Consider the following 27,915-nt stretch of genomic DNA (forward strand, 5'->3'; position numbering starts at 1 on the left):
AAAATAAAGCAGATATCAAGTTGAAATTTTGTTTGCGTATAGAAGTGTACTGTACCTTTCATTTGCAATTTGCAAAATTAAAATCTATTAGTTACCACGGCGTCAGGATGTTTTTTAATAAACATTAATTATTGGTGCTACGCGCAGGACAGCGGATAGTTTGCTCTGATTGGGCATTCCAATGACCTTTGATAATGATTGATACATTTTAATTTTTATTACATTTCGATATAAATAAATAAATTTGTTTATTGCAAAATAAAAACACATACTCTATCCTTTGAAATAACACTTTTTTTAGCAAAAACTTTATTTGTTCATATATTTAAACTTAGAGAATAAAAGTTTATTATTTTTAAACATATGCAATTGTTTAAACAATGTTTCACAAACAATAATAAAATTAGTTTGATTTTTGTGGAATTAAAATACAACAAAATATAGAGCAAGAAAATAATATATTAGATAAAGATTGGAAGAAATTTTGGTAGACATCAACTTGTGTGAATCTAACACCGCTGTCCTGCGCGTAGTACCAAAAATTAATGTTTATTTAAAAAATTTCCTGACGCCGTGGTAATTAATCGATTTTAATTTTGCAAACTGCAAATGAAAGGTACAGTACACTTCTATAAGCAAAAAAAAATTCAACTTGCTATCTGCTTTATTTTCAGTCCTGCAACATTAAAAAAAGATTTTTTTTGCGAAAGCTGGATTGCAAAATCTATTAAACCGATCTTAATGAAATTTACAGTGTTGTTTTACTATATCATAAAGTTTTTCTGGGTAAAATATGAAGGTCCAAGTGTAGCAGAAATGGTTGAAAAACGTAAAATGCGAATACAGTGGAACCTCGATAAGTCGGCCCCCGATAACCCGGAAGTCCGGCTAACCCGGACCGATTTTCATCAGACAAACATTTCAACAATAAAAATGTATGTATTATCTTAAAAACATTTTATCTGTAGCCGCTTCTGGAATGTCTTAAAAATATCGAGTTTCATTGATAAAACTTGGCTTTGACCATAATATAATATTTGAGAGATAATGGGTATTTGTGTATTGTAATTTGAACTATACGGTAAAGATGACTCATGGCACACGGCGGCAGCAGATTATCCATTATCGGGCTATCGCAAACAACAGGCACCTTTTATTCCTTTATTTATTTTCATCTGTCTTTTAAAAAATTATTTTTAGAACAATGGTCTTTTAAAGTTTAAACAATGAAAGAGCCACTGTTCTTAAATAACATAACATCCTTCCGATGGCAGACGAAATTGACACAGCCGAAACTGACTGAGTTTTTTTTACCTAGAAATGAACAATACTCTTTCTATACTGTCTATACTATACAATATACAACTATAATAGGTAAGTTAGATATGTGTACTGTGCATATATATTTCATGTTATTTTAATTATAACGGACTTTATCTATAAGGATACCGTATTTTACTAATTTTTACAATGCTCTCCGGCTAACCCGGATTTTCGATAACCCGGATCGGCCGCGGTCCCGATTAATCCGAGTTATCGAGGTTCCACTGTACTTGTTTTTGTATGGTTTTTTGGCAATTATTGCTATTTTGCAACAAGGGTGACTATTTTTTAAATTTTTAACCAATTCTATATTGTAGGAAATTTAATTAGGCAACTTTTATGTCAGTACAACTTTTTTCAGAAATGAATAGTTTTAAAGTCATAATCAAAAAACCAATAAAAAAATTGAATTTTTCCTTCATATTTTGACATTTTGATTATTTAAACAATGTTCCGGAGCATTTTGAGTGGGAGGATAACTCAAATATTATTATTTGAGTTATTTTCAAGCAATTTCTGTAAAAAAATTTGAGTCACCTTTCAACGTCCATCTCAAAACAGACGCGCCCTGGACTATAAGATAAATCCGGCTTTAGCCTTTGGAGTTGCTGGCAATTTTCCACAGCTGGATGTCGTAGGTCCACAAAGGTTTGAAGATTGTTTTGTATAATAATATTTTGTTGTTTAATGAGAGTTTTGATCTGCGACCGATGAGCCAATACATGTTCCTTAGTTTGAGGCCAAGTTGCTTCCTTCTTCTTTAGGTACCGTCTCCTCTAAGGAGATTGGCAATCATCACAGCTATTTTCACTTTTGAGCTTGCAGCTCTAAACAAGTCGATGGAACTGCAATTATACCACTTTCTCAGATTGTTGAACCAGGAGATGCGCCTTCTTCCAATACTTCGTTTTCCCTGCATTATGGTTTGTAGCAACACATATACAGGGTGTTTGGTAAAGAATGGGCCATAGCTTAACCTCAGGTTTCTGAGGTTAAAATAGGCCGATTTAAGCTAACTTATCTTAGTAAAAAGTTTATAATAACCGAGATACAGGGTGTCAAAGTTAAACTTTTTTTTTATTTATTATTGAATATTTCCTGAAAAGTATGAGATAACAACATGAAATTTGGTATGTGGGAGTTTTTTGGGTCGAGAAAACTAAATTCCCTACCAAAAATTATGTATTGCCCAGAGGGCGCCACATATATCAGCACTCATTAATTACGTTAAATTTTTTTTATCCCTCACTCTGTATAATTTTGACATTAAAATTTTTATTCTCCTTTTAGTTTTACTTAAAAAAGGTATACTTCTTTCATTTCCCTAAGCTCAACCGTTTTCGAGATAAACGCATTTTAATCTGCGATACACCATCATTTTTAGCATATCATTGTAGTTCCACCCGAAAAATAACTTAAAACCAAAATAATTGTGCCAGTTCTCAAATTTATGTCACTGCATCGCAAATTCCATTTGAAGAATTTTGCGATACATTTTTGAATAATTTTATGGTTTTAAGTTATTTTCGGGTGGAACTACAATGATATTATGCTAAAAATGATGGTGTATCGCAGATTTAAAATGCGTTTATCTCGAAAACGGTTGAGTTTAGAGAGATGAAAGAAGTATACCTTTTTTAAATAAAACTAATAGGAGAATAAAAATTTTAATGTCAAAATTATACAGAGTGAGGGATAAAAAAAATTGAACGTAATAAATGAGTGCTGAAAGGCGTATGTGGCGCCCTCTGGGCAATACATAATTTTTGGTAGGGAATTTAGTTTTCTCGACCCAAAAAACCCCCACATACCAAATTTTATGTTGTTATCTCATATCTGTCAGGAAATATTCAATAATAAATAAAAAAAAAAGTTTAACTTTGACTCCCTGTATCTCGGTTATTATAAACTTTGTACTAAGGTAAGTTAGCTTAAATCGGCCTATTTTAACCTCAGCAATCTGAGGTTAAGCTATGGCCCATTCTTTACCAAACACCCTGTATATCCCCTCTCATAACATGGCCGAGATATTGTAACTTTCTTATCTTAATCGTATTCATGATTTCCTTTTTCATCTTTCTGAGGACCTCAACATTTGTTATTCTGTCTAGTTGCTTCAGCTTAGTGAATATGTGCGTTGTCATTTCTCATGTCATGTGCTAGGACACATTTCTCTGCAGTGGGTTAACGTCACATGTGTTAATTTCAATCTATTTGCTTTAATAGGCAATCTTTTTAGCCAGTTTTGGACCTTGTTCAGACTAGTTCGCAGGTTCCAATAGGCTGATGGATCAGTGTGGGACGCCAAAATGGATGCATCAGCAAATGTCGCAACAGTGGTAAGTCGTGTTGATGGCACGTCTGCAGTATACAATAGTGGGACATGAAAGGAGCCTCCACGTAGATTGTGATCATTTGTGAATACAATCGGGCGTCCCCTGGAAACGAGTAATGTCGGCTAATCCTTTCAACACCGGTGCATCAACAAGACAGATGCAATCAAAATCAAAACGGTCTTTATCAAGGCCATTTTTGATGACGACCTCAATTAATATTGAAGGATTATCAGCAGATAAAGAAGACCTATTATCTAATATGTGCAGAGAACATGGTGTCGATGTTCTACTGGTTCAAGAAACCCATAGAGGTACTGCAAGCCGCAGACCAAGGATTCCAGGTATGAAGCTTATACTGGAGAGACCACACGACCAATATGGTAAGTCTTCGTCAGAGCAGATACCGACGTAGCTTCCACATCTCTAACAGATCAAAATGACATCGAGATCCTCACAGTGGAGATAAACTCCTGTACAGTAACGTCAATCTACAAACCACCAAACGCTGACTTTGCTTTTGAGGAACCGAGTATATACTGCTGATACCAGGAGGACGATACCTGCGACTGTGGCGCGGTTCAGACCAGCCGGCATCTACTATCATGTACAGAGATGAGAGAGACCTGCACAGAAGAAGACTTAATTTTAGCAAATGACAGGGCCATCTATGTGGCCAACCATTGGAACTACAACGAAAGTTGTTGGTGTTTCGGACACGGAAAGTAAGTATACAATAGTTACAGGATCGGTCCAAGCACGCTACCTTGTGGAACTCCTGTATTTATTGGATACAACTCTGTATATTCCATGTCTTATTTGGAAGTGCCTATCTATCAGGTATGATTTTAGAAATTGAAAATGGGGATGGGCAGCAGTTGCTTTAGATTAACTTGCAATCCTTCATGCCACACCTTGTCGAAAGCCAGAGATATATCGAGGAAAGCTGCTGAACAATATACTTTGCTATTCCAATCCTTATTGATTTGATTTACCACTCTATGAACTTGCTCTATTGTCCCGTGTTTATTTCGGAACCCAATTGGTGATCTGGAATGATCTTCTTTTCGTCTATTATTGTTTTTAGTCTTTTAACATATAGCTTCTCAAAAACATTGAAAAGGATTGGCAGTAAACTTATCGGTGTGTAGGAAGACAACTTTCCTGATTTCTTCCTGGGCTTTGGATATTGTTTGCATGAATCATTGATTTGCAAAATCATTACTGTATAACCGGTTGCATTTAATTATTTAAAAGTTGTAAAGTTTAAATGGTTATTTAACAATATTACTTAATGGTAAAATAAATGTATTGTGATTGTTTGAAAATAATTACACTTACCCGAGTTCAGTAATTTAATTTCGGTAAAGCATTAAATAATGTTTCCTTTAAAATGGAATCATCCCAAATAATTTTTACTTTGTTTACAATTTTTTCCCACTCTTCTACGGAAAACATCTCAAGGAACATATCCGATAATTTTTCAATAGAATAAAAAGTAAAATTTACATTTTGGGTTCCACCATAATTTTTTAATGCTCTACAAACAAGCTCTATCATGTTTCAATATGGATGATATAGTGAGAGTTAATACATCATACCCGTTATATCTTATCATTTAGTCCTGTCGGCAGTGGGGGTACAACGGCCTCCTTAATTCAGATGGACTTACCCAAGTTTTTTTTATGTATTTTGACCCGTAGAACACGAATTTTTTGGGTAACAGTCGATCCGGATGTCGCTAAGATTGTTATAAACAAAGAACTTGAGGAATCACATAACAGCGATTTTTCGCAAAACAAAATATTGTTTTGTATTTTTTGTATTCTAAGCAAAAAATGTTTTTACAAGTTTTTTCGTAGGATGCATAGTTTTCGACATAAACGCGGTTGAACTTTCAAAAAATCGAAAAATTGCAATTTTTGAACCCGAATAACTTTTGATTGAAAAATAAAATAGCAATTCTGCTTACCGCATTTGAAAGTTCAAGTCAAATTATATCGGTTTTGTTACTTTCATTGCTAAAAATTAGTTTTTTTATTATTAAACAAAGCTATAAACACATAGTGATTGAATGATGTTTTCAATGCATTTCCCATTTGAAATCGAACGAGTAGGCGCGCATACAGACAATTTCTACGTAGATTACGTACATTAAAACGCATGCATTGGGCACGGGAAACACTATGTGTTTATGGCTTTATTTAACAAATAAAAACTTAATTTTTAGCAATGCAAATAATCAAAACCGATAGAATTTGACTTGAACTTTCAAATGCAGTAAGCAGAATAGCTATTTTATTTTTTAATCAAAAGTTATTCGGGTTAAAAAATGGCACTTTTTCGATTTTTTGAAAGTTCAACCGCGTTTATCTCTAAAACTATGCATCCTACGAAAAAAACTTGTAAGACCATTTTTTGCTGAGAATCACCCAAAAAATACAAAAAAATGTTTTGTTTCGTGAAAAATCGCTGTTATGTAATTCCTCAAGTTCTTTGTTTATAACCTACTTATCGACATCCGGATCAACTGTTACCCAAAAAATTCGTGTTCTACGGGTCAAAATACATAAAAAAAACTTGGGTAACTCCATCTGAATTAAGGAGGCCGTTGTACCTCCCCTCCCCTGGCTACAGGACTAATTGAAACCATAGTAAATTTTACATATTTCGGTTTATATGATTTTATAATGGCATACAGGTTTGGTCTGAGCATGTTAGCAGGAAAAAAATACTAATAGCTTTTAGCCAATTTATAATTTTAATTTATTTCATCCTCTTGAGTATTATAATGCGGTACATTGTCCATCACGATAACACTATCGGAAAGTACATTACTTAACAATTTTTCATCTAAGTAACCACTTTTGTAGTCGACAAAATTCAGATTATCATGGTAATCACCCGATTTTGTTTTGGACTTCCATATCAAAAGATCTACAAAAAAAAAATTTCAAAAAATTTTCTGACTGTATTCTTTCCATCTCTCCAATGTGTCTCTGGCAGTATAATTATTTCGTTATTATTATTGCTTAATATTGTTTCTTGTCACTTTCTTATGGACATTAAATATTTGGTATCTTTCCTGAAATTATTCAATTTCCCGGTATTTTGTTGACATCTACAGTCGGAAAAATGAAAGAATACCAATGAACGAATATATAAAACACGCTGTATTTTCCTGTCACCGTATCAGAAAGAAAATTGTCCAGTGCAAGTACATGTAACAATAATTATTACATGTACGTGCGCTGGCCAATTTTTTGTGTGACCCGGTGACCGGAAAATACAGCGTGTTTTATATGTTCGTTCATGGGTATTCTTTTTTGAGATGACTATTTTTCTTTTCTTTTTTAACTTTCAGTAATCATTTTAGTCTAAAATCCATTAAAATTAATTGAATTTTATTAGGTTTTAGTAGATTTTATGTACTTGTTTAAGATGTGGCCGAGCAAAATAAAGTCAATTTGATTCCTAACAATTATATCTTCTCTGATGTTGTTTAAAGAAGGTGTTGACTAGTAAAAGGTTTCCTACGCAGAATTGTACAAGTTTTCAAAGGAGAAAAATATGTTCCGAGTACATGATGAAGAGAAAGGGTGATAGAATATATCCCTGTAGTACTTCTCGTTGAATTTGTAGCGATCACGCTACTAATTAAATTAATTTAATTAAAATTGGATTAAAATATACCCCTCTACAAAATCCTTGGGTGACGCCCGCGAAGATCCAACTACGATTTTTCGGTGCACAGGCGCGCCAATAGAAAGAAAATCGATGATTGTCGATTTCTAGTTTAGTTGGTCACGAACTCACAAAGAGGCAACACATCGTCATTACTTAGGTGACGGAGTTTGGGCAAAATTGGGAAAATATATAACTAAAAGACCTCGAACATCAGCCAATAACCCATACTAATAAAAATCAAGCAGTAGTTATATCTGGAGACTTATTTACAAGAAAGGAAAAAGGTTATAATACCGCCGATGTGTTGCTTTGCTCAAGTGAGTATATTGATATATTTCTCTTTATTTCTTCATTATAAAATCAAATTCACCATCCTAGATATCTCGTTCGTTATCTGTAGATATTAATTTCAGTTAAGAAATAATTTAAATGTCACATTATAAGTTATATTACGGTAAGGATATTCGTTTCCATTTGCAAAGGAACAGTCAAGGCCATATGTTTTAGTGCTAAAGTTAAATTCCAATTTCTCATTAGACTTTTTGCTCTAGGTTTTTTTGAGGTAATAATATAAAAAAGTTTTAACGAATATCAGACATGTCATGCGCATGTCCCTGCCATGTCTGATTTGATGATTTGAGTTAGTTTCAGTTTGACATGACATATGTATACCTAACCTGAGTTTTTTTTGTTTTGGTTTCCAGTGCAGTGACTCTGTGCTGTCTACACATAGTGTTATAAATAATGTAATTAAATTGATAAAATTTATTTTAGATTCCGTCCCGTAGCTACTTGTCACATAGACACTTAGCCTAGTCAATTTATATAGATTGTATCATCATTTAATGTGCCATCATATAAATATGTGCCAGTTACTGTAAGCAGCTAGGGTATGGGTTACCCCTAGAGTTACTTTTGATTGGATTGGATAGTACCTATTTCACAACATCCAGGATTGGATTTATCACCACAGCAGCCCACTAGTTTTTGCCGTGCCAAGAGGAAATTCATTCCTATCTGGACCTTTTTAAATAGGACTTGTGGTTAAGATAAGTTGTTTAATCTTATTATTTACATATTTTGGGTACTCTATAGTTGCTTGCACTGTAAACTTCTTGTATGCATACAATTGAGGTAAACTAGGTACATATTTCTTGATAGATAGGGTTTTAGGTCGTTGGTTTTTTTTTTTAATTTAATAGAAGTAGTAGTTTCCAATAAATAAAATTAGGTCTTGTTCAATAATCATTATAAATAAAAATTGTAGCTTAAAAATTTGATCGGGAAGGGGTCGTTAAAGGTTTGTCGCGGATTTCAAATAGGGAATATGTCTTGTAGGTTTTTACATTGTATATAAAGAGTAACTGACCAACTCATTTATACAACTCATTTATATCACTCATTTATATAACTCATTATATATTTACTTATTAGTGTTTTTGCTAGGTGAGATCTTTATTATTTTTGGTAACCGTAGCGTTCTTGTTGTGGATCTCACTCTAGCGTAGTTCAATTTAGGAAATAATTACTAACTTTTTAGTTGTAAGGACTTAGTGCTATTCTGACGGACTTTTGATTTGGATTTTGATTTTAATACTTTTGCTTGGCCAGTGATAGTGGATAATTGCTTGTTGAGTGGCCTTTGCGGTCCTATTTTATCTTTTCCCCATCCACTATCACTGTTATTACGTTGCGTTATATGTAAAGTGTTAACATTTAATATTTATTATTAATATATTTGTATGTATTAAGGTTGGTGTTTTATTTCAGTCTGTATTACCAGTATATAACATAGCAAGACAAGATCAGTATTTAGTATTTTGTATTTCAGGTGGTTGTAACCAGTGTCATAGAGTTCCCGTTGTTCGTTACTTCAAAATCTCGAACCTGTCCAACTTCTTGGTTCTGAGAGCCGAGTTGTTCGTTCGAGTTGGCGCCCTTTTTTCTTCTTCTTTCTTTGTTGTAACTCGATATTATTTTATCTCTAGCATTCTTATCTATTTTCCTTCCATTTTTGTATTAACAGTCTCATTTCCTTCCTAGTTACTATCATCTCATTACCAAATTTTCTTCTCATATCTCCAAAGCCAATATTCGGTGTATTGAAGCTAGCCCGAATACTCACTTGAGATTTAGTGTCTCTCTGCCCTTTTAATTTTTTCCTGAGCTAAGCCCCTCTTCTTGTCGTCTTAAATCTCTTATCATTTATTTTACCCATCTTTATTCAGTTCTTCTCTTCAAAAATCTCTATACCTACCCAGAGTATAGAGGGTTCAAATTGAAACTGCCTCTGTTAACTGATCTACTTACGTTAGCCATCTGGTTGTGGTAGAGATTATTAAATATTCAAAGGTCGCTATTTGCTATATTGACAGTTGTTAGTATTGATGTTAGCTTGTGTTTAATTCTACTATGTATATGCCTTTAAAACAATATAAACAATAGGATAAATAAAACATTTAATCCATTTTATTGAAAGTAAATGGGACAAATGCATTTGAAATCAAAACAAAATCCAATAAATAACTTTGATAACCATGTATTATGTAGTAACTATCAAATTCAGCCTTATATAAAATGTCACATCCTTCAGTTCCATTCATCATCAGAGCCGATTCCTTGATCAGTGTTTCTGGCCAACATGTAATTGTCCATATCGATGGATTTGCAATTATTAATGGAGTACCTCAACTTCTCAGCCATTACTTCTTGGCTATTGTAAGGGGGCAAACGAAGTTGAAAGAAACATGTTTGCGCTGTTGGTAAACCGTTTGGTGCTTTATCCACCTTCATAACCTAAAAATAATTTTAATTTAAGTGCATTAAAAAAAATAGTTAAAATTATTTATAAAAGGTATATTTAATTTTAAAATCCCTTAAAGGGCTACATCACAGAACGTTCTCGGCCTAAAGAGTTCATCATCAGTGTTAACAGGTTTTACATGCTTAAGCCACCAAAATATAGGGGTGAACACTGTTTAAATGTTATACAGTTGTATAAAATTTACTTTTTCTTCATTTGGTCGTCAACAACTTTTATTTTTTTTATAATCTTCGTTTTGTTTTCAGCAATAATAATCTGCAAGTTAGAAACTCATAAGATGTATAGGGGCCCCTGTAGCTCTAAATGTTTATAACGAAATTTGACGCCTTTTTTCCAAATCCTAAATAAGGGATTGGAAAACCTTTTACGCATTTATTTACATCAGAATATGAAAATATAAGTCTTTGGGAAGATAATGGATCTAGAATTAACTCTCTACGATTTTTATTTTCAAAAAGTTATAGCCTTCGACATTTGATCTCTCGGAATAAACAATTTATAATATCTAAGCAGCAAATTAACCGATCGGGCTTTAATTTTTTTTTATGTTTGGAATTGAAGCCTTAAGAATAAAAAAAGTTATTTTACAATAAATGCAATTGAAAAAAATGGCAATTTTAGATCTTAAATCTTAGTTTTGCAAAAAAATTAACAAAATTAAACTTGCCATAGCTCAAACTGTAGGTTTTTTAATTCTCTACAATTATATGTGGGAAAGTTTTTTTCTAAAATGAATATTCTAAGCTGCAGAATAAAAAATCTCTAAAAATTGCAAATTTTACAACGTAAAATCTTTATAAATAAATAGGCATACAAAATTAGTTTATAGAAGATATTCCTAACGTCGCCCTTTACAACGCCTGCTAGGCTTCAAAAATTCCTGAAATTATAACACAGTTTTATAGTTTTTTCACAGAACTATTATTATAAATATGATAACTCTTGTGTCCCGGTAAAAAATTATAAGCAAATTTTCACAAAACAAAATTTACTAAAAATATAATGAACATTGCAGAGTTAATAACCTTTTTAATTGGTTAATGTCTGTCTTATAACATTTAAGCGCAATAAAACGCCAATTATGTTGGGGTGTGCGATAAGGTACTAATTAGGATGAGTTTATATAAAATCTTCGCGACGAAACTTCATCATAATTGGCGTTTTCACTAGAAATATAAATATTTACCTGGAACCTCTGAGATAAATCAGCCAAATTAGCTGGTAGCCTTGATCTACCAGATACAAACCGCATAAATAAAACTCTTTCGTTATCTGTAAAGTTTTCTAAAATATTCCACAGCCATTGCACGAGTTGATGATTTTCATCTAATTCACGATATCTAAAACAATCGTATCAAATATGAGTTCAATTTCCTGACCAACAATATTAAAATTTTGATACTAACAAAACTTTTTAATACACTGCAGTTATTCCCGAAAACATCGAACAAATGCTTAAAATTATCATGGAAAACCGTAAAGTGAAGTTGCAAGAGATAGCTAACACTCTAATGAATATTTGGGTATAAGAAAGCTGTTTTTCAAATGGGTGCAACGTTTTCTCACACCAGAGCAAAAAACAACAACAAATTGATGAATCTCGGCACTGTTAGGAGCAGAAAGGTGGGAGGGGGAACTTCCAATGAAACAAACGAAAAGACATAACAAAGATAAACCTAAACTACAGAAAATACATAAATAATAACTTAAATGCATTAAGTTCCCTTGATCTTCCTAACTAACGGGTTTATTGGGTTGAATTTGTCTGTCTATGGTGTAAGTTTCATGCATACTGGGCCTTCAGGGGGGAGGGGATCCGCCACTGGTTTGGACATCATTAATCGGAATACGTCGCAGTTTTTGGTCCTCAGTACGTCGCAATGGATAACTAATGGGCCCATAATGGATAAAATCATGGTTCTTAGACATTTACTACGGTTGCCTTGTCCGACTGTGGTGATGTCAATGTTTGACTTACGTCATAAGAGTACACAAGCCCATTTTTATCATAGTTTTTTGTGGTAATGATCTTCGATCTTTGAGTGTATACGGTGTATTATTTGTGTTATTATTTATCTTATATATCCTAGTTTACTTTATATATTTGTATTTAAAATGTTGGTGTTGTTTCCCGTAAAAAGTTATTTTGAATTATCCATGAAAAGTTATTTATTATAGTTGTACATAGTACCTATTGTAGGAGCTTAAATAAGAATATACATTTATAAGGTAGGTTAAAACGTTAAAATTTCATTATGTATTGACGTAATAATAATGTTGATGGAATTTTAGAATGCCAGGTACAGGCTGTAGTGTGGCCAAATTTATTACCTATTATTTAAATTCTTGCACTAAATTATACAAGTAATTCTAATTCACCATAATTCTAGCTAACCTCTAAGGACGGTATGTATTCAATCCAGCATTGATGGAAATTCAGTATAAGCGACAAATTTTCAGTGTAGAATGGAGATTGAAGTCCTAGATTTCCGTAAATCTTGCATTAACCGTTGGATAAACGTGAATAACCGGTCCTGATTAATTTTAAGTGCCAATCCACCAAATATCAACAGTTTTCCATAAATACTATCTTTACTATTTTCCATACATCAAAGACATAAAAATACCGATTAATCATATTACAATTCAAATTACTGTACTCTCGTGACGTAATCGGAGGCTTAATGTTCATTGGTTAGTCGGTGTAGGCAACCGTAGTAGATGTCTAAGAACTGTGGGATAGAACATGGATCCATCACATGGTGTAATCACTCCGTATTCAAATGCTGAGTGAACAGCACCCGGAGAAAGCCATCCAAAGCGACCAAACACGCAACAAACCGCCGGAAAGGTTACGGCCTCTGTATTTTGGGACCCGCAAGGAATTATTTTCATTGACTATTTGAAACATGGGGAAACAATCAACAGCGACTGCTATGTTGGTTTATTGGAGCGTTTGAAGACCGAAATTGCAAAGGAGATGCCTCATTTGTTCAAGAAATAATTGTTGTTTCACGAAGACAGTCAAAAGTCGATGAAAACGATGACAAAAGTGCACAAATTGCTTCCGCACTCACCGCGTAGTCCAGTTCTGGTCCCCAGCGATTACCACCTTTTTTCCGATCTAAAAAAAATGCTCCGTGAAAAGAGATATGGCTCCGTTGAGGAAGCAATCGCCGAAACTGAAGCCTACGCCTATTTAAAGGCAAAGATAAATCGTTTTACATCGATAAATTAGAAAATAGTGATTGTATCGCCGCTAAAGTAGATTATTTTGATGAATAAAGAATAATTTTTGCAAACAATGTTGTTTTACTAGTTAGGCCCGGGACTTATTGATCGACGTGTTAAATAGATAGCAATATAGCGAGATAACTCAACTGTTATAATAAAATATACACACACCGGCAAAATTAGCCGAACACCTTAAAAATGGGACATGTTTGATGTCTCGAATTTCCTAAACCTGTTGTCCGATTTGAGTGATTCTTTTAGTATTGTATAGCCTTATTATTTAAGAATATCGCTGTAATAATAATGTTGTTATACAGGTAAATATCATTTTATACCGGGTGTACCAATCATACTGTTTTTTTCTTAAAGTTTGGAACACCCTGTGGAATATTCTAGCATATGTAAAATATTAAAATTAAAACTCGATTGTAGACTTAGGCTTTCTTAACATTTGAATTTTTGATTCATTTACTTATGTGGGATAATAAAAAAGTTATGTGCGTTAACAACTATCCATGTTTTTCATCAATAAATCCTCATAGTAGGGGAGGAAAGTATGCTAAATTTGCAGTCACTCGAGCTTTATGGGGACCTATTGGATTGTGAAGAGTATGTACTAAAACCAGAAACATGTTAAGTTAGGTTTTCCATAAAGTGGGGGACTTTTCATTTTTTTATTTAATTTCCCATTTGAATAATCGTTTTTTTCCGATTATAGCGCTATCTATCCATAATTCAAAAAAATGTGTCGAATTAAAGTTGCTTATTTTTACGTAAAGAATCCAAATCTGCAATAAAAATTGGGGCTCCTATTTAAAATTTTAAATTAAATCCCCCACCCCACCTCCGTGGGAGCTCGTGTTTGGAGCCATTTGATAGATTTTTCAAAAATATTGAATACGTGTATAATACGTGTAGTCCAGGTTTCTCACTATTTGCTTATGTTGGATAATAAAAAAGTTATGTACGTTAACAACTAGCCATGTTTTCCATCAATAACTCCTCATTTTCTGCTTAGTTTAATAAACCATCCTAAACTAGGCTATGAGAAAGTTTCACAAAAAAAGCGAATATTTCGCGAAATAAACGTCAGATCGAAAAACTAAAAAATACGTGTTTAATATTTTTCAAAGATCTATCGAATAATACTAAACACGACACCCCACCGAGAGGGATGGGGGTAAATTAAAAATTTTAAATACGAACTCTGCGATATTTCGCGAAATGAACATCAGATCGTAAAACTGCAAAATACACGTATTCAATATTTTTCAATAATCTATCGAATAACACCAAACACGACCCCCACAAAGGTGGGGTGGGGGGTTACTTTAAAATATTAAATAGGTGCCCCCAATTTTTATTGCAGATTTGGATACTTGACGTAAAAATACGCAACTTTTATTCACAACATTTTTTCCAATTATGGATAGATAGCGTTATAATCGGAAAAAACGATTGTTGGGGAGGATACTATGAGGATTTATTGATGAAAAACATGGCTAGTTGTTAAAGCACATAACTTTTTTATTTTCCAACATAGGCAAAAGAATCAAAAAAGAAAATGTTAAGAAAGCCTAAGGCTATAATTGAGTTTTAATTTCAATATTTTATATATGCTAGAATATTCCACAGGGTGTTCCGAACTTTAAGAAAAAAACGCAATATGATTGTTACACCCGGTATAAAATGGCATTTACCTGTCTAGCAACAATATTATCACACCCATATTCTTAAATAATAAGGCAATAACACACTAAAAGAATCACTCAAATCGGAAAACAGGTTTAGGAAATTCGAGACATCAAACATGTCCCATTTTTAAGGTATTTGGCTAATTTTGCCGGTGTGTGTAGATAGGTTATTATGATCTTTCTTACCTAACAATTTTTCTCAAAATAGAAATCGAAATGTGTGACATGCCGCATACCAATTGTTCCATATAATCGGCAGTGACTAATGACAGAAGCGGAACCGGTATTATTCCCGCCATTCCTTCTCGAATGGCGGCTATTTGCATGTCAAACTCTTGCATTCTAAATTTCACAGCCTGCTCGTAGTATTGCGTTCTGTTTTCGAACGTCAATGGAATGTTGCGACCACCATGCACTATTGGAACAACCTAAAAATATTAAATTTTTAGTAAAGAAATTTAACAAAAATATTGTTACGCCAACCCTTGACCTATTATCGAACCTAAATTTGACGTCCCATAACCCTTAAGGCATGTATCCATTATTGCAACGCTCCACATAGTGGATACGTTCCCGGACCGTGCAACGGTGCACGCACCGCCAGCGCTCCAATCGGTGGCGGTTTATATGTAGAGGAACGTATGCCGTGTCCATTGGAGCAGTTCCAAGGAGCGCGGAGCGCAAGTGGTTCGTGAACATAGTGGAAACGTGCCTTTATACGCGATAAACAATTAAGTCGCAGGTGCGACAATATAAATTCTTTAAATTAAATCATAGGGGATCAGTCTAAAATAAATTTGTATTGTCAAGTAATACATATCTTTTTCTCCCGCTTCCATTCTTTTCTGTCTTGTGCTATTATTTTCATTTCTCCACGCGTTTTCTGTTTAATCTTTCCCGCATCTACCATTTGATGTAATATATCAATGTTTTCCTCGGTCCGCCTTTTTTTCTTTTTTATGATATTTCTTGTTCCGTCAATGTTTCTCGTTGGTCTACTGGATTTCATTCCCATCAGGTGTCCATACCACTATAATTGTCTCTTTATTATTTTGTTCATTATTGGTTCCTGTTTGGTTATCCCTCTTATTGTCTCATTTCTCATTCTATTCCTCTTTGCGACTATTCGCGATGAAAAACAAAGTAGCTGACCTCTGGTGGAATAAATTTAAACTACTATAAGTGGTATAAACAAACCAGAAAATTGTTGATTTGAATGGAATTTGGTCATACAGTCATACTAATTTTGTTTGCGTTTAAGTTCATTTTGATGAATAAATGAAATAAATATAAAATTGTAGTTTCGAATTTAATTAATAAAAATTGAAACTTCCGCCCATGGTTGCTTATCAAAAAGGTTGACGTTGACGTAAAAACTACTAGAGAACTGAAAAACGTCAACTTTTTTGACAAAAAATCCATAGGCGGACATTTGAATTTTTATTAATTAAATGCGAAACTTCAATGTTATATTTATTTAATTTATTCACCAAAATCAATTTAAACCCAAAAAATTAATATGACTGAATAGGTATTTTGAATACCTTTCAAGCGAGGTATCACTTGCCATAAGGTCCCGTTTTAAAATTATCGGTCACAGTGGCTCTGTAACGTCATCTGCCACTATTACGTCACCTGTTATGACTAGTTGAGAAGCCTACCCCCGTTTATTTCCTCCCTCTAAATTTCACTATTTTAAGTATAACCGTTCAAAAGATACGAGGGTGGAACGGACTTTTGACTAGCACTGTATTACTATTACGGACTGGCTAGTAATAAATATATATTAAAAATTATTGTGTTTTTAGTATTAGTGTTAAAATAGAACTGAGAGCATACATCATACAAAATATTGTCAAACATTTTACACGAGAAATTGAAGCCTTATACCGAAACGTTTCTAGAAGAATATCAGGCAGGATTCAGGCGTGGACGTTCAACTATTAACCGGATCTTTACACTACGACAGATCCTCGAAAAAGCGCAAGAGTTTAACATATATATGTACCATATCTTTGTCGATTTTAAAGCGGCATAAGACAGTGTCTTAAGACCAAGTCTTTACAACGCTATGAATGAGTTAGGAATTCCAAAAAAACTCATATGTTTGATAAAAGCGACAATGGCGAAGATGCTATCAGCAGTAAAAATTCAAAACGACTCGTCAATTTGAAATACATAGGGGGTTGAGGCAGGGAGATGCGCTGGCGTGTCAGCTTTTTAATGTAGCCTTAGAAAAAGTTGTACGAGACGCTAATTTAGATAGCAGGGCAACAATATTTCATAGATCAGTCCAAATTCTAGCATATGCAGACGACGTGGACATTATAATAAGAAACAGGGCGAGAACTAGAAATCCTAACCGATCTAGTAGCAGCAGCAGAACAAATGGGGTTACATATAAATCAAAATAAAACCAAATTCATGGCGACTAATACAAACACAAGAGCTGCAAATGTTGACGCAGATCTAATCATCAATGACCAAAATTTCGAAGCGGTCAAAGAGTTCATATATCTAGGGACATCGGTTAACCCCAATAATAAGTCATCTGAGGAAATAAAAAGGCGAATAATAATTGCAAACAGGTGTTATCATGGTCTATCGAAGTATTTATCTAACAAACGTCTGTCTCAAAAAACTCGTATAAGGCTGTATAGAACATTGATAGTCCCCGTTCTCACATATGGATCAGAGGCATGGACGCTAACTAAAACAGATGAATCCGCTCTATCTATTTTTGAAAGAAAAGTGCTACGCAAGATATTCGGAGCAGTCTGTGAGAACGGAATATGGAGGCGTAGATATAACTTTGAACTGCAGAATATCTACAAGTATAGGTGGAAAAGATATTATCACTGTAATTAAGCGAAACCGCTTGCAGTGGGCAGGACATGTAGCCCGTGCCCCTGAACCGAACATGATAAAAAATATTCTAACAGCTCAACCCGTGGGAATGAGAAGACGGGGTAGACCAAAGTTGAGGTGGATGGTCGGGGTAACACAAGATGCCGAGAAGATCGGAGTCGGCAACTGGAAAATGCAAGCAAGGGACAGAACAGAATGGCGTAGGGAGCTTGAGAAGGTCGAGGCCCTCTAAGGGCTGTAGCACCAAGATGATGATGATAGAACTGAGAGAATCTGACACCCCTAGAGAGAGTTACATGCAAATTTTATATAAAGTGTTATCAAAAATCAAGAAAATCTAAGCATAGAAGAACACTAGAGTAAATGTAAATATGCTATCCACAGAGCGGCTAAAGACGTTTTAAAATCTAACAATGCCAGAAGAAATTGACGAAGAATGTAAATCTATTAATAAACAAAAAATTAAGCATATAAGAAATTCCAGCAGCGCAGAACGATATTAACTCTGAAGGAATATGAAAACCTCCAACGAGAAGAAAAAAGGACGCTTAAAAGGAAAAGGAAAGAGCAATACGAAAACGTTCTAAACGAGATTGTTAACCGCCACAACAGAAAAAACTCGCGAAGATTTTAAAAACAGATAAATAACTGTTGAAAGGAGTTCACCCAGAATAATAGCATCTAAAGATTGGAATATATAATAAGCATAATAGTAAAGCAATACTTGGGCAAGTAAGAAAGTCACAGAACGACCTACTTAGAGAGACATCATGATAGAATGAATTTCTAAGGAAATAATTCAACCTTAAAAAAAAATAAAATAACACCGCTGAAATTGTAGAAATTCCCAACATTTAGAAATTTAAGTTTTAGTTCTCACCAATGAGTCACCCTCAGGTGATTGATGGACTATAGAAGCTTCTGATATGTACACCTGCTTTAAACTCCGATAAAGACACACTTACGATTAAATAGTATATAAATTTAAAAAACAATAATAAATTAAAGGAAATATACAGTGGATCCCAAATCATTTTTTAGTGTGTCATTAATTTTGACGTCATATAGGATTTTAAGAATGTCGCAAATCATTACATGACATTTTAGTTAAATCTGACAGTTGTCAGAATATTAATATTTACATCAACATCAATATTTATACAAATATTTGCCAGAATATTAATATTTAAAATATTTTAATGTAAAAAGAAATAAATATAAAATCAAATTTCACTATACAATTTCCGAATATACCATGACATAAAATATTTATATTTGCGTCGCTGAAAAAGACTAACCTAGAAATTACAATTGTCATTTTACCATATGATATTGTGAAAATACTGTCACGATCGATTACTTTTATGTCAAATAATCTTTATTCGCATCTATGATGCTGTTGGTCTATCTATTTAAAGTTTTAGAGTATTGTAATCGCCAACCAATTATACATCTATAAGTGTAAGTCGTTTTAATATGCAAATACCCGTCAAGAAATACATAATTTTCAATGTAATAAGTTCAATGTATAATAATCACGGAGGTACGTTTTTTTCTGTCACTTCCAACTGTAATGCCTTAAAGAGAATAGGGAACTTGCACAAAATTTTAAATTCGAAAAAAATGTTATAAATTACAACAGAACATAGTTTAAAATATGTATCAAAGATACAAAAGTTGTTTTTGTGTTCCGTTTGGCCCCTAAAAACGATTCTAAATTTAAATTAAAGCAGCTAGCCTAAAACGCGTCGTGGCGTCATATGAATTATATGTTTACATTCTGCATCAACAAAGTAAACAAAATTGTATATAATTTCAAATTAGACATTATAAACGTCAGTAGAAAATACAGTTATGTGACGTCACAAGTGTTTTTGATCGTTTAACTACTCATAGAAAACTTTTACTTTTATAAAATGGTTTATTTTCCATAGTAAACCTTCTTTCTTTTCCTTCAAAAACTGTATCAAACTCCAATCTCAACAAACTGGTATATATTATTACAATGACATACGATAAATGTCAATTAGAATATAAATATTTTTCTCTTATTCCGCGACGATGAGCTGGCCAAATACCCAAGTAGGTGGAGGCCAATAAATTATAGAAGGAGAAGAAGAATATACCATATATAACCATAAACATAACTATATAATAAAACTATGTGACGTCACGGGTCGTTTAAACTATTTTATTTTACAGAAGAGTTTAAATTTGTATTTCTTAGTTATTACGAGTTTTTGAAGCGTGAAATTTTGGAAATATCATTTTTAAACAAAACTGAACATTATTATGTAATAAAAAAAAATGTGTAAGTTCCCTATTCGATAATCTGTGAAGCACTGAAAAAAGGGTTTGGGATGATCTGTAAAGCAAAAGTGGTTCACACTTAGGAGAGATAAAAATCTAGTATAAAATAGGCAGAGGCGGCTCTAGCCCATGCAGCGCCCGTGTGCAGTAGATGCCCTGGCGCCCTTTGGTAGACGCGCAGTCAAAATGTAATAGTCGAATAGGTGCCTGTCTGGTACTAGTACATAGGGTATTAGGTACGCTTATAATGTAAACAAAAATCCAGATGCAACTAGTGCAATATTAAATGATGTCGGGAGCCAATAGGTATTCACGGCGTCAGAACAACCTACCCAATCTGTTAAAAATATTTAATTAAAAATGAACTTTTTTATCTATGAGGTATGGTTGAAAATTGGTTGAGGAAATTTGACAGGTTTCAGTACACGAGTAAATAGTATTTTTAGGAAGGAATTGGTTAGATGAATAAAAAGAACAACAACAAAAAAATAATAGTTTATTAACGAATTATTACAGGACGCACATACTACAACATATAATTATAAAAAAGATACTTTTCGTGTTTTTACATTAGCAAAATCTTGAATACTAGCACTGTTTAGTAATAGTAATAAAATTCACACAATTTATTTTCTAAATTAGAACAATATGTTATATGCTCTTTTTGTATCTAACTCTAAATCCCTCCAGTGTTTTAATTTTTGAAGGAACGAAAAAGTCATTATTTTGCTTTAAAAGTTCGAAGCGTTCGTCAAACTTTTTCGGTATCTAATAGGTAATAGTAAAAGTTTACTTTAACATGTATTTTCGCGTCAGTTACTGGTTCATCTTCCACCTCATAATTAAAATTTTTTTTACGAGCACGAGTGAGGCAGGTGTGAACAATTCTGCTATTGCCTCGACTTCTTCTGCTACAGTTTTCGCAGTATTAATGAACACCTCAAAAGCTCATTGCGTAAATCAGACAAACCTATTTTTGCATGATTAATCATTTTTACGGCTTCTGACTTTTGAAGAGCCTTGCTAACTATATTTATCTTGCTTAAAATTTCAAACCAAATAAGCAAAGAGCAGATGAATTTAAATGACTTAATTTTTGCCAATATTGAATTTGCCATATTGGTTGATCCTGCATCTTTAGTGTTATCGCGATATATGCTAAACAAGGCATCATACACTTTTCCCAGATTAAAACGGAGAGCTTTTACTGCTTCAACCCTGCTCTCCCATCGAGTATTTGAGAGTGGTGTTAGACTTAAAGTTGGCATTTCTTTAGCAAGTATTTGTTAGCGTGCTGTTGACGCAGAAAAAATCATAAATTTCTTGTACAATTGAAAAGAAATTGACAATTTCTAATAAAGATTTAGCAGCGCCATTCACTACCAAGTTTAGGCTGCACAAGGTAGGTACATAAAATGCACGCGGGTTTAAGTCTAAAATTCGTTTTTGTAAACCTATGTTCCTCCCCTTCATATTTGACCCATTATCGTAACCTTGACCACGCATATCTTGTATGTCAATTTCGTTTGAGATTAAATACTCTAACAAAAATTGAATTAAGCCCTGACCAGTAGTATGTCTATAGGAAAAAACCTAGAAAATGATCTTTTATTTCAGCCTTATTGCTGCTTGCATTTAAAAGAACGTACCGTACGACAACCGATATTTGTTTTTCGTGTGCAATATCTGGAGTGCAATCTAAAATAATGGAAAAATATTTTGGTTTTTTTTTAATTCAAAAATAATATGTAGTTCTTTTTATTCTTTCTCCCAATAAATTTATTATTTCATTCTGAATATTATGCCGGGCGGGCGGCAATGTATAAAACGCGCTTAAGTGCCAATGTAATTTTTCATTAATCATTTTAAAGCATATTTTATGTTGAAACAAAGTAAAGGACCCGCTCTTTGGCGCTCGGCGCCCCCAACAACCCGACGCCTGTGTGCACCGCACAACCTGCACAATAGGTAAAGCCGCCTCTGAAAATAGGGGGAAATAAAAAAATAAAACAATATCTGTACCCTTCTTCAGCACCAAACAGAGCATATAGAAAGAGAAGTATAAATTAGTACGCAATGCAGTTTATTTTTACTATCAAATCTAACTTACCTTCCCTGTACAACTCCTGCCCTCAAAGCATTCCAACGGAATTATATCGTGAAAATATTCGGCAGTCACACCAGAAAGGTGAATATCACGAATACTTCTAAGGCTCTGGATGTACATACAATCCGTATCCTCTAAATCCTCCACCGTTAAAGGCTCTCCAACTATCAGTTTCCATATCATTGGTGCTATAGGTAGAGCTAATGGTTTTCTAGTGCGGATTGCCACTCCAAATAATATACCTTAAAAATTTAAACAATCATATAAGTACAAGATTGTAGGACTCTTAATAAAAAAACTTTGAAACTGCTAACAAATTTATATAACTGCAGAGTTGTATACACTAATCACAAAAATTATCGAATCATTTTTAAAACAGAAAAAAAGTTTAAAAATAATTTTTAATTTTTAGCAGAATGTTATAATACTCGTCTATGTCTCCTTTAGGTGTCTACAAACCCATAACGTTTCAAGGTTGGAACGTGTTTTTGCTGAAAAAGAAAGTAAACAAAACGTTGATAAAAGAGTATAATATTTATTTTGGACATTAATTGTATGTGTACGAGAATTTAATCTGAATGTCTGCTACTACTCCACTGTTAACGAGGGCACACCATATTATGACACGTTTAAGGTTCGCACGAGAACATGTCGATTGGGATATATATTTTTTTAAGATTTGCACTTTGTGGAGTGGATCCGACAGACGTATTCCAGTTTACAGGTGAGTGATTTGCTTGGTGTAAGATAAGAGCAGCCAGAAATTTTGGAGGTGGCTCGATTATGGTATGGAGAGACATCTGCTTTGCAGGTTACACAGAATTAACAGTGTATCGTAGGGGGTCCCTGACAGCTGACCGGTATATAAGAGAGGTTCTTGAAGAAAATGTCGTGTCTTTTGTTCCAATTATTGGAGATAATTCATTCTCATGCAAGACAACGCTCGTCTGCACGTTGCTAAATTAAAATACAATATCTTCAATCCTGCAATATCTACAAAGAGGTTGGTATTCAAGTTCTCGATTGGACAGCAGTTAGCCCAGACCCAAATCCAATTGAGCATGTTTGGAACTACCTCGAAAGACGCATAAGAGCCAGTATCGTCGCTCCAGATAACCTTGATGGACTGCGAAATACTTTAACTGAAGAATGGGAAAATTTGGATTTGGAGTATATACTGTCTCTAATGAGAAGGCTTCCAAAGAGAATGAGGGACGTCATTAGACCCATAAACGCTAATACCAGATACTAAAACGTTCTATTTATCCTTGAAATTTCTTATTTCATAGATTTGTATTTTTCATTTTTGTGGAATAATGGTTATTATATTTTTTTTTGGAAAAAATAAAAAAAAAATACAAGATCCTTTGTAAAAGGTATATTTAAAATACCCCAATAAGGGTTACATCACAAAACAAAACGTTTTCGGATTAATAAGTAATCCATCATCAGTGTTAAGCCCTAAAATAGTAAGTATAACCTAATTAATAATAGAAAATGTGATAAAAGTTGACTAAGGTTAAGAATTGACACAGGCCATACTTACAATAGCATGCATGCGTGAGCCACCAAAAAGTTATGGGTGAAAACCCTTTGAAAGTTGTAAGATGTTAAATGATACTACATATTATTGATAATGATGATCGGTGTTGCAAATATTCCTGGATATAACCCAAGGCAACACAGGACTCTAACCCACGTGGATATGATTTGCAAGGAATGAACCTTACATATTGAAAATTGAGTGTCAACTGAACTGACAGGTAAAAGAACTTCAGAAATATGTCAGTGACAGATTAGATTGTCAATGCAACGTTATGAACTATTTTGTTACTTCAGCCAATGAAATTTAAATTTTATGTCGACGTTAAAATAAAACATTATCAAATATCCATATATTGGTGTTAAAATTATATAGTTAAAGTTGTGTAATATTTGACGATTAAACATATGAATATGTCAATAATTGATAAATAGGTACTACGAGTTATGCAGTCAGCAACACATTAATCTCGTAATGGTGATATACTTAGAATTTTTTTTTTTTTTGAAAGGCCTATTACGCAATGCGTCTAGGATATGATAGAATTTGTTTAATATGTACAAAATGTACAATTCTAAGATAATGATTAAGGTGTGAGTGTTTTGGTGACTGATAATTTGATCTAAGTTGTTGAGTACAGATGAACTTGAAAAATTAGAAAGTGATGGTATATTTCGTTTGGCTGAAGAAATTTTGTAGTTATGTGCGAAAGAGAATGAGACTAAAAACACTTGATAAGACTGATAACCCAAGAGACTCAACCACAGACCGACCCAAAACGAATGGATGAATAATGAAGAAGGGTGTAGGATCAGGGTGGGAGGATGTGGAGATAAACACAATGTAATAAATAAAACGAATAATGTAGAAGTCTGTCTAAATTACTGTAGAAGTGAAAAATAAGAATATGGAATGATAAAATGTAAATAAAATGTATTGAGAGTTTGAAGTAGGATGTTGGGTATAGAAAATTTGTATAGAAATAAAATAGGTTGGATGATAGTGAAATTCTGATGTTAAACATTAGATGAGAGTATATAGATGATATGTGTTATGAAAAAAGTTGTCGGTGTAGGGGTTGAAAATCTCGATTAAAAGAAACATGGCGATTAACACAATTAGGACTTTCCTGCTTCTCTTTAACTATTTCTAAGTCCTCATACAGGTCCAATCTTAGGAAGTTTTTTTGAGAGATGTTATGTAACAATGAGACGTCTTCTGGGATATTGAGAGTATGTTTATTTTGTATGAGATGTTGTGAGAAAGTTGAAGTGTTCTCTCTTTTAGTATGTTCTAAGGAACGAGAAGCTAGTGATCTACAAGTTCTACCTATATATGTAGCATCACAATTGGAGCGTTGTAATCTATAGACTCCACTACGATTCATATAGTTAATAGGGTCTTTAGAATTGGTAAGACACTGTCCTAGATTATTTGATACTTTAAAAGAAATGTGAGTGTTATCAACTGCTCTTTTGAGAAGGTATCTGATATCACCGGAAAGACGTTCATGATGATACGGTAGGGAAGCATAGATGGGTTTATCTACGGTAGGGATGCTTCCCTACCGTATCATCATGAACGTCTTTCCGGTGATATCAGATACCTTCTCAAAAGAGCAGTTGATAACACTCACATTTCTTTTAAAGTATCAAATAATCTAGGACAGTGTCTTACCAATTCTAAAGACCCTATTAACTATATGAATCGTAGTGGAGTCTATAGATTACAATGCTCCAATTGTGATGCTACATATATAGGTAGAACTTGTATATCACTAGCTTCTCGTTCCTTAGAACATACTAAAAGAGAGAACACTTCAACTTTCTCACAACATCTCATACAAAATAAACATACTCTCAACATCCCAGAAGACGTCTCATTGTTACATAACATCTCTCAAAAAAACTTCCTAAGATTGGACCTGTATGAGGACTTAGAAATAGTTAAAGAGAAGCAGAAAAGTCCTAATTGTGTTAATCGCCATGTTTCTTTTAATCGAGATTTTCAACCCCTACACCGACAACTTTTTTCATAACACATATCATCTATATACTCTCATTTTATGTTTATCATCAGACTTTCACTATCATCCAACTTATTTTATTTCTATACAAATTTTCTATACCCAACATCCTACTTCAAACTCTCAATACATTTTATTTACATTTTATCATTCCATATTCTTATTTTTCACTTCTACAGTAATTTAGACAGACTTCTACATTATTAGTTTTATTTATTACATTGTTTATCTCCACATCCTCCCACCCTGATCCTACACCCTTCTTCATTATTCATCCATTCGTTTTGGGTCGGTCTGTGGTTGAGTCTCTTGGGTTATCAGTCTTATCAAGTGTTTTTAGTCTCATTCTCTTTCGCACATAACTACAAAATTTCTTCAGCCAAACGAAATATACCATCACTTTCTAATTTTTCAAGTTCATCTGTACTCAACAACTTAGATCAAATTATCAGTCACCAAAACACTCACACCTTAATCATTATCTTAGAATTGTACATTTTGTACATATTAAACAAATTCTGATATCCTAGACGCATTGCGTAATAGGCCTTTCAAAAAAAAATTCTAAGTATATCACCATTACGAGATTAATGTGTTGCTGACTGCATAACTCGTAGTACCTATTTATCAATTATTGACATATTCATATGTTTAATCGTCAAATATTACACAACTTTAACTATATAATTTTATATAATTTTAACACCAATATATGGATATTTGATAATGTTTTATTTTAACATCGACATAAAATTTAAATTTCATTGGCTGAAGTAACAAAATAGTTCATAACGTTGCATTGACAATCTAATCTGTCACTGACATATTTCTGAAGTTCTTTTACCTGTCAGTTCAGTTGACACTCAATTTTCAATATGTAAGGTTCATTCCTTGCAAATCATATCCACGGGGGTTAGAGTCCTGTGTTGCCCTGGGTTATATCCAGGAATATTTGCAACATCGATCATCATTATCAATAATATGTAGTATCATTTAACATCTTACAACTTTCAAAGGGTTTTCACCCATAACTTTTTGGTGGCTCACGCATGCATGCTATTGTAAGTATGGCCTGTGTCAATTCTTAACCTTAGTCAACTTTTATCACATTTTCTATTATTAATTAGGTTATACTTACTATTTTAGGGATTAACACTGATGATGGAAAACTTATTAATCCTAAAACGTTTTGTTTTGTGATGTAACCCTTATTGGGGTATTTTAAATATACCTTTTACAAAGGATCTTGTATTTTTTGTGATTTGTGGTATACAGCCAGCTACAGGAATTTTATTTTCCTCGTGGATTTTATTTTTTTTTGGCTGTTAGTTTTTGATTTTTCATTTTACTGGAATAAACCTCTGTTAAATATACCTTCGTTTCAATCCTTGGCATTTCCAAAAAAATTTAGAAGATACTAATCAAACCTTCTAGACTTAATACATTTATGCGATACTTTTTGCGACGAGTGTATTACCATTTTTATTAAATTTTATGTTGGAAAGTGAAATTTTTACATGCTTAAAACCTTACCTAAAAACTTAAACCACGACATATTTTGTGGTGAATTCAAATGAGGATTGAGGAGAAATTTATCCCTATTATATCCCTCGTCATTTATTGCATTTGGAGTAGGTATTAGTAACGGGACAATTCCAGAGGTGATTTCCTGGCACATCTCCGTAATAGTATCGTCAAAAACACCTCCTGCATCATCGGCGCCTTCCCCAACTAACTTCACCTTCCACGCTCTAGATGGCAGTCTCATTTCGTTTGGCATTATATCGACGACTTGTTTAGCTATTTGAACGAATATTGGTTTACACTTGCGACCTAAAAATTTAGATATGTTTTAAATTAAATATTAGCCGAAAACTTAAACTTAGCTAGTGGGATACACGTATTCTGCCTATATGGTGATTTCACATTTGATACTTGCAATGTTTGATACTTGCAATCACTTTGA

General features: G+C 33.4%; 1 protein-coding gene and 1 long non-coding RNA gene across 4 annotated transcripts in view; one reads left to right on the plus strand and one right to left on the minus strand.

Moving 5' to 3' along the window:
• The first annotated feature begins 6,236 nt into the window (after positions 1-6,236).
• Positions 6,237-9,094, plus strand: LOC126890513 (uncharacterized). Its single transcript, XR_007700344.1, has 2 exons — positions 6,237-7,660; positions 8,118-9,094. It is a non-coding gene; the product is annotated as an uncharacterized LOC126890513 (long non-coding RNA).
• A 696-nt stretch (positions 9,095-9,790) lies between these two features.
• The window catches only part of LOC114328931 (probable E3 ubiquitin-protein ligase HERC1), a 240,144-nt gene continuing 222,019 nt past the window's right edge, over positions 9,791-27,915 (minus strand). For all 3 annotated transcript variants that reach the window (XM_050659505.1, XM_050659504.1, XM_050659503.1), the window contains 5 exons: positions 27,483-27,782; positions 22,384-22,622; positions 15,282-15,523; positions 11,354-11,507; positions 9,791-10,139 (listed from right to left, as the gene is read on the minus strand). In XM_050659505.1, the coding sequence (XP_050515462.1) occupies positions 9,933-10,139; positions 11,354-11,507; positions 15,282-15,523; positions 22,384-22,622; positions 27,483-27,782 (1,142 nt within the window). In that variant the 3' untranslated portion in view covers positions 9,791-9,932. The remainder of the gene's footprint in view (positions 10,140-11,353; positions 11,508-15,281; positions 15,524-22,383; positions 22,623-27,482; positions 27,783-27,915) is intronic.

The sequence above is a fragment of the Diabrotica virgifera genome, chromosome 8 (assembly GCF_917563875.1).
Source record: "Diabrotica virgifera virgifera chromosome 8, PGI_DIABVI_V3a".
Lineage (NCBI taxonomy): Eukaryota > Metazoa > Arthropoda > Insecta > Coleoptera > Chrysomelidae > Diabrotica > Diabrotica virgifera.